At 41.3% G+C, this 7,614-nt stretch overlaps 1 protein-coding gene across 1 annotated transcript; it reads right to left on the minus strand.

Annotated features, from left to right (window-relative positions):
- Nucleotides 1-5,273: 5,273 nt before the first annotated feature.
- On the minus strand, nt 5,274-7,066 carry TCIM (transcriptional and immune response regulator). The gene has a single exon (XM_014562338.2). The coding sequence runs from the start codon at nt 6,996-6,998 to the stop codon at nt 6,678-6,680; it is 321 nt and encodes a 106-aa protein (XP_014417824.1). The 5' UTR covers nt 6,999-7,066; the 3' UTR covers nt 5,274-6,677.
- Between the last annotated feature and the right edge of the window lie 548 nt (nt 7,067-7,614).

The raw sequence follows: 7,614 nt of genomic DNA on the forward strand, positions 1-7,614 counted from the left end.
TGGTTTCAAGTCTTACATTCAAGTCTTTAATCCATTTTGGATTAGTCTGTGTGTATGGTATAGGAGAGTGGTCTAGTTTCATTCTTTTGCATGAAGCTTTCCAGTTTTCCCAACACCATTTATTGAAGAGACTATCCTTTCTCCACTGCGTACTTTTTGTACCTTTGTCATAAATTAATTGTCCACCTATGTGTGGGTTTGTTTCTGGGCTGTCAGTGCTGTTCCATTGAGCTGTGTCTGTTGTTGTGTGAGTAACATACTGTTTTGTTGATTACAGCTTTGTAATATAGCTTGAAATCAGGAAGTGTCATACATCCCGCTTTCTTCTTCTTTCTTGAGATTGTTTTGATTACTTGGGATCTTTCCTGGTTCCAAAGGCAAGGGAAAGAGAAGCAAAAAGAAACAAATGGGGCTACATCAAACTAAAAAACTTCTGTACAGTGAAAGAAACCATCATCAAAATAAAAAGGCCACCTCCTGACTAGGAGAAGATATTTGCAAGTCATATATACAATAAAGGGTTAATATCCAAAATATATAAAGAACTCATACAACTCAACAACAACAAAAAATGAATCGCCTGATTGAAAAATGGGCAGAAGATCTGAATAGATATTCTTCCAAGAAGACATGAATCGCCTGATTGAAAAATGGGCAGAAGGTGGTCAACAGGCACATGAAAAGACGCTCAACATCACTACTAGGGAAACGCAAATTAAACTGGGATACTACCTCGCACCTGTCAGAATGGGTGTGATCGAAAAGGCGGGACGTAACAAGTGTTGGTGAGAACGTGGAGAAAAGGGAACCCCTGTGCACTGTTGGTGGGAATGTAAATTAGTGCAGCCACTCTATGGAAAACAGTTTGGAGACTCCTCAAAAAACCAAATAATAGAACTACCATATGATCCAGCAATCCCACTTCTGGGTATTTATCTGAAGAATATGAAAACACTAATTTGAAAAGATACATGTACCCCTATGTTCCTTGCAGCATTATTTATAATAGCTATGATATAGACACAAACTCTGTCCATCAATGGATGAATAGAAAAGAAAATGTGATACACACACACAGACACACACACACCATGGAATACTACTCAGCCATAAAGAAGAATGAAATCTTGCCACTTGCAACAACATGGATGGACCCTGAATGTATGATGTTAAGTGAAATAAGTCAGATAGAGAAAGACAAATGCCATATGATTTCACTCAAATATGGAATCTAAAAAACAAAACAAAACAAAAAACAAATGAACATTCAACATAAAATGAAAACAAACTCATAGATACAGACAACAGACTAATAGTTACCAGAGCACAAGAGGGCTGGGTGTGGGCAAAATGGGGGAAGGGGACCAGCTGTATGGTGATGGACCACAACTGGACTTTTGATTACTCTGTAGTGTATACAGATGTCAAATTATGATGCTGTACAACTGAAACTTACATAATTTTAAAAAACTTTTAAAAAAGGACCCACAGAGAGCATATATTACTAACCATGAAAACTTTTTTGTTAGGCTTTGGTTTTAAATGAAAAGAAATTCTTATCCCATATGGAACACCAGCTGATCCAGAAAGAAATCCTATCATGTCAGGTGGTAGGTACAGTTATGATTTCCCATTTCTGGAGCATATGAGAGATCTCCTCCAGTCAGACCTGTTTGTTTTTCCCTTACAGATGAAAGCCAGAGATTTAAAAAAAAAAAAAAAAAAAGGAATTTGCTTAGGGCAGAGTTGGGAAAAACCCCAGGACGTCAGACTCAGTCTGGTGGTATTTGTTCAATAGCAGGCTGCTGCCCACAGAGGAAATCAAAGCTCAAAACCCAATTTCTGTGCTCCTTGTAAGACTGTATATGTCCTCTGTGTGTGTGTGTGTGTGTGTGTGTGTGTAAGGCAGAGGTGGGGAGGAAGGTGGCTACAACCAAAATCCTCCAACTACTCATCCATTTTTTCTAAACCACTGCTAAACCCTGTAGGGACAGGATGTTTATTTCCAAAATTCTGTAAGATAGTTTTGCCAATACATGACTGAACCAAATCCACAGGCAGCATGTGCATATGTTTAAAAAAAAAAAAAAAAAGAACACATTTGGGTGTGCTGATAATCACTTAAAATATCTGGAAACTTTGCAGGAGAGTTATTGACATGAAGAGAGAACTTAGTAGCCATGAATTTAATGTTTGTTAAATAATAACGCTTCCTAAGGTTCAAGCATCGTCACGATGTCTTAAATAAAATTTAATTAGGGATTAAATTTGTTTCTTGTTCCCCCCGAACCTGGCCTCCCAAGATCTTTCAGAATCTCTAACTTCTGTTTCATCTTCTGTCTTCACATATTTATCATTGTGTCATGAAAGTCCTCTATGGTTTTTCACCTCCGGAGACCAACTATAAGGCCACAGAGGCTGGAAGAAATCATTATAGAATCTGACCATGTATTCAGGGGCCAGACAGTGCATCAGTTTTCAGAATCTTAGCTCTGTCTTTTCTAGGGCCTGATACATCGTAGTCAGGCAGTAAATGTCACCCTCCTATTGAAAGTCCTCCGTGATCCTTTGTTCCCTTCAGAATAAAATTAATACTCCAGCTGGTCTTTAAGACCCAACTGCCTTTCTAATTATTGCTCCAAATGCTTAGGCCACCAGCCCTGAGATGCTTAGAGAGTCTCAAACCAGTGACACTCTCTCCCACCTCCTTACCTTTGCAAATGCTGTACCCAGCTGCTGGAATGCCACTTTTTCTCTCCACTCCTCTATCTTCTACTTTGAAAGTTCTCAGTGGAATCTTCTAGAATCTCCCCAGGTAGGGTCAGGTTTCCTCCAATTCTTTTGCTACTCTCCAAACACACAGACACACACACACACACACACACCTGTTCTCCCGTAGCATCCTGTTTAAACATCTACCATACATCTCCCTGTATTCCTTTTAAAGCATCTTCTGGCTCCTCTGACAAGGAGAGTAGAGGTTCGTTCTGGCCCTGGTGGCCCACGTGTAGGTGCTTACTACATTTCTGATGCATGAACTGAGATGGTGCAAACCCTGATTCCACTCGGCTACTCCCTGTGTGTGAGAAGGGACACAAATGACGTGCACTCCGAGAAGCCCCTGTGTGGCATTTAGGAGGGTTGAAGAGGTACTCTGAATGGCCACGAAATTCCTGGACCACGGCTGAATCATTTGTTTGTTAGAAAAGGTCTCCAAGGGAACACGAGTCACATCCTCTGACTACCCTCTGACAATGGGAAAATACTGGGGAGTCATGGAACCTGGGCCCCTTTCTCAGTAAACCCCATCTATTCAGAGGCTCCGCCAGGTACAAATCCTCCTTTGCTGTGGGCCAGGACAGGGAACCATCTCACTAAGTGAACAAAACCACGAACCCAGAGTTTCTGATTTCCCCCGGGGAGCAAACCCAGCCCCAAAATGTTGACCAACATCTCAGAAGAGAACTTAGATGTGATTTTTTGTTCCAAGGTGTTCAGCCAGGTGTTATTCTAACTGTAGACTTGAAAGGCTAATATCAGGGAAACTTCTGACACAATTAAAATGATTAAGGGGTTTTTCCCATGTAGGGCAAGTGCCAAGTGAATATAGATCGACAGACACAGATCAGATAAAAATGATTTCACAGCAACCTTGCCTTCCTGTCTTTCTGATTTAGTAGCACGTAAGTTATTGTCACTTCACAGCGTAAAAGAGAAGTTTAGTTTCTCCTCGAGAAGCAGTCTAACCTAGCGGCTGGGAATGAAGTCTCTCTGGTTTTGAGTCCTGCCCTCATTAGCTGTGTGTCTTTGGGCAACTGACTTCACCTCTCTGTGCTTCAGTTTCATTACGACACATACATAGGCACATGCCTGCACACGCATGCTCTTATTTCACGGCACTAATTAAGTGATTTAATGCACCAAAGAAAACCACTTAGAAAATTGTCTGGTGAATAGTCAACACTCAGTGAAAGTTAGCTGTCATTATTATGATCTTAGTGACACAAACATATTAATAACCTATTCCACCTTTGCTGCCTTTATTTCTTTAAGATATGAGATATCTTGAGGTATATTTGGTCATCTTTGTGCCCCAGAGGGATCTCTGAGCTGAACTAATCCTATCTGTTCTAATGATGGGTCCTTTCACCTTGTAGTTAAATCATAAAAATATTATGAAGTTAAAAATCATCTTTGCGCCATCACTGATCCCAGCTTTGATTTTCCATGAAAGAAAGGGACAATGTGTTCGTGTCACAACCTACTAGAAGAATGATTATTTTCCACACTGTGGTGGATCATCCCCCAGTTGCTTTTAAATTTCTTTCCCATGTTGTGGTCTTACAATAAAAAAAAAATGCTGATAATATTCTGCAAGAAAGCTAAGTTGATACACACTCCTGTGAAAAGTGGATCAGATCGGCGTTATTCTCTGTTGGAAACAAAGGCGGCTAGGATACAGTTATGAGTATGTGAAATACACTCAACCTTTGAACTGTACCCAGCGTCTAAGATGTTTCAAGTCTTGAAAATGAGTTGAACAAGTTCTTCAGAAGCAAGGAATACGAGAGCTGCTCTGAAGGTGTAAGTTACTAAACGTCCTTCCCACGCAGTTAATTGGTGTCTTTGGGGGGTTCTAGAAGGACAGAGAGAATGTGTCACTGACAAGCCCTAGCAGAGGCAGGAAACGTATTTCTTACCAAACCTGCGCTTTGATGATCCCAAACACCACCACTAGCAGAAACTCCTACCCGTCAAAACTCTTCCTCTTTCGTTTTTAACTTATCTTGGCTTTACGCACGTCTCTGCAAATCTGATGGAAATTCTAAACACTCCTCCAGGGAAAATGCAGACAGACAGACAGACAGACACGCACAGACACGTATACAATTCTGCATGTGCATTGGTGGTTTTCTTGGATGCTGTCATGTACAAAATTCCTTTTTAATGGCGTGATTTTCTGTTCTCTTCAGCAAAGGAATCCATCAATATTGGAAAATAGATTTCCCTCCTCAAATTCCTTTAAAAAATGTGTTATTTAAAGCCCTGCCTTATAACTTTCCTGAAAGATTTCAGGCCTTTCACTTGTTCTATTTTTACCATAATCAGCAGTTTCAAAAACCTTTGCAGATGTCTCTGAAACACTTAATTTCTAGGGAATTTTTCGATTTCTTTCTGCCAGGAGAGCACTGCAGGCATTGGGGTTACGCCTTCTTAGGAATACCTTATTATAATTTTATGAGAAGCTAAGCAAGGAGACTGTAATGTTATTCCCATGTTGGCTTTATATTAAATAAACATTGATAACCCACAAAAATCTTGATCATAATTCAGACTCTCACCCCCAAATAGATTGTTTTGGGAGAAATAAATGTCCAAATGTATTCAGCTACTGTAGCCACAGAGGAAAATTTTCAAATATGGAGAGAAAAACCTTTTAAAACTCACCCTCTATGCATACGTAAACAACAATATTGATGAGTCAAAGTATGAATTTCTATGTCTGTATCTTACATTTTAAAGTTGGAACAGAGAAACTTTCTCGATATTTGATGTAAGACTTTGCTTTGAATAAGTTTGGCAATTAAGGTAAAGCCACCTCCCAGAGTGAAATCCTTAGGCTAGTTTATAACAGTTTCTACAAGTTTATAATAATAAAAATTGCCATCTGACTTTCCTTTTGAGATCAATCACCGCACACCAAGAGCAGCTAAGCTTATAATAATTTATTAAGGTTGCATATCACTTGTCATGTGTAATAAATTATAGAAACCATAGCATCTTTATAAACTATTTAGTGTATCTTATTCGTTTCCTAACGCTTAACTGCAGTACTGTAAGAAATTTCGATTATATTTTAGCTTTAGTTAGAAGATTTAAAAATTATAAAATCTGTTCACAGTACTTCAGCTTTGTGAAGGAACCCCCCCGCCCCTTTTAACTTTTGTGCAACCAGTTTGAAATGCATTTAAAAAAAAAAAAAATCCCCTTACAAACCAGAAGGTGGCATCCGGCTTTTCTGAGCGGCTGAAAATACTGCAGTTCCTTGAATTTTGTATTTAACACCCATGTGGTGCACTTTGTAAGGCATTGTCATAAATGCAAATAAATAATCAATTACTGATCTCTTTTTTTAAAAAATCTACCAATAGACAACCTCGAAGCTTCGCAACACTTTGAACATTCAAATAAAAAATTCAGTCAACAATTGCAGGGTGGGATTCTCTTTCCTGTTCCCTCTCTCCCTCCTCCCTCCCCTTACACAGCTTGGTTAAGGAAAAAAGAAGTCCAGGTTGAATTGAAGTCCCAGGGCCTGACAAAGAGACCGTGGCTGCATTTCTTCCCGATCCTTCTGTTATCATCCGTTTCAGTCCTCAGGACATCTGTCCAGACTCTCCTTCTGACATGAGCATCAGTCCTTTCCCGCAGGGAGAGTTTTCCAGTCTTTGCTGAAAGCATTTCCTTCTCCTCTGGAACAGCACAAGCACGGGCGTGAAATTGGTTGGAGTCTCTGTCACCAGTTTGTTCTGTGCCTTTCCTGCCTCCGAGACCCCGGAGTCCCCTGAGCGGGAGAAGTGTGCAAGGCAGCAAGATGATGCTGTGTGTTAGGGTCTCACTGCCACGCTGGATCTTCAAACGTCCGTTCTGGGATAACGTCCTTATCCGTTTTCTGGTCCTCAGTGAACTTTGATGGAATATTTCCTCAGTTTCAGAAACTGGAAGAGCTTGTCTTTCGTCCTCTTTTTCAGGGCCATCAGGGCTCGCGTTTTCTCCTCCAGATCTTGGTCTCTGGCAAAAATGATCTTGGCTCTCTCCTCGGCTTTCTTGTCCCCAGAGTTTTTGAAGAGTCTCTGCAGGGCCTCTTGGTCGATGTTTTCAAAGATGTTGCCCACCGCTTTCTTACGGGAGGCCGTGTCGAAGTGGTAGCCGTGGACGGACGGGCTCACTCGGAGGGAGGTGGACATGGTGCAGGCTGCGTGGCGGGGCTTTGCTTTCATCGACGTGGGAATCTTCAGGAATTCAGCTCCTGGGCTCTCCAGAGAGTCTGTAGCAAAATCATTCCCCGGATGGCTATTTAAAGGGTGAACAAAAGCTCCGGGCTCAAGTTACACTGGTGACATCAGAGTGATCTCAAGGAAGAATCATCGCTGACCGGTTTAACAGTTGAGTTGCCAATATCCTGTTTCTGTGCAAAATGCTCCTGAAAGCTGTGTCCAGGGTTGGGACAGGCACGTGAGGATTTCTTTTTACCTCATCTGTGGCAACAGAAATATGCAGACTTGGGCTCAGCTATTTAAAAAAAAAATTTTTAGCTGAAACCGGGAGCGTGCAAAGATAAGACACAAACAACGTGGGTTAGACTCTCAAAATCTTTCCCAACAACGCAGACTGAACTTTCCGGTGGTTCTGCTGGCCACTGGGAAGTTTTCACTCCCAGAGATGTTATTAAAGTACAGTCCGAACAGCTGGCAGCGCGCCCCAGTGCCCTCTGGACGTCCCTCCCCAGGGCAACCCCACAGCTCTCGAGGGAAAGCTTAACAATCAAGGACGTTGATTTGGAGTTTGTCCGATTGGAGACTAGGAGTCAGACGCGACAAAAGGCTGACGTGCCAC

The sequence above is a fragment of the Camelus ferus genome, chromosome 26 (genome assembly GCF_009834535.1).
Source record: "Camelus ferus isolate YT-003-E chromosome 26, BCGSAC_Cfer_1.0, whole genome shotgun sequence".
NCBI lineage: Eukaryota > Metazoa > Chordata > Mammalia > Artiodactyla > Camelidae > Camelus > Camelus ferus.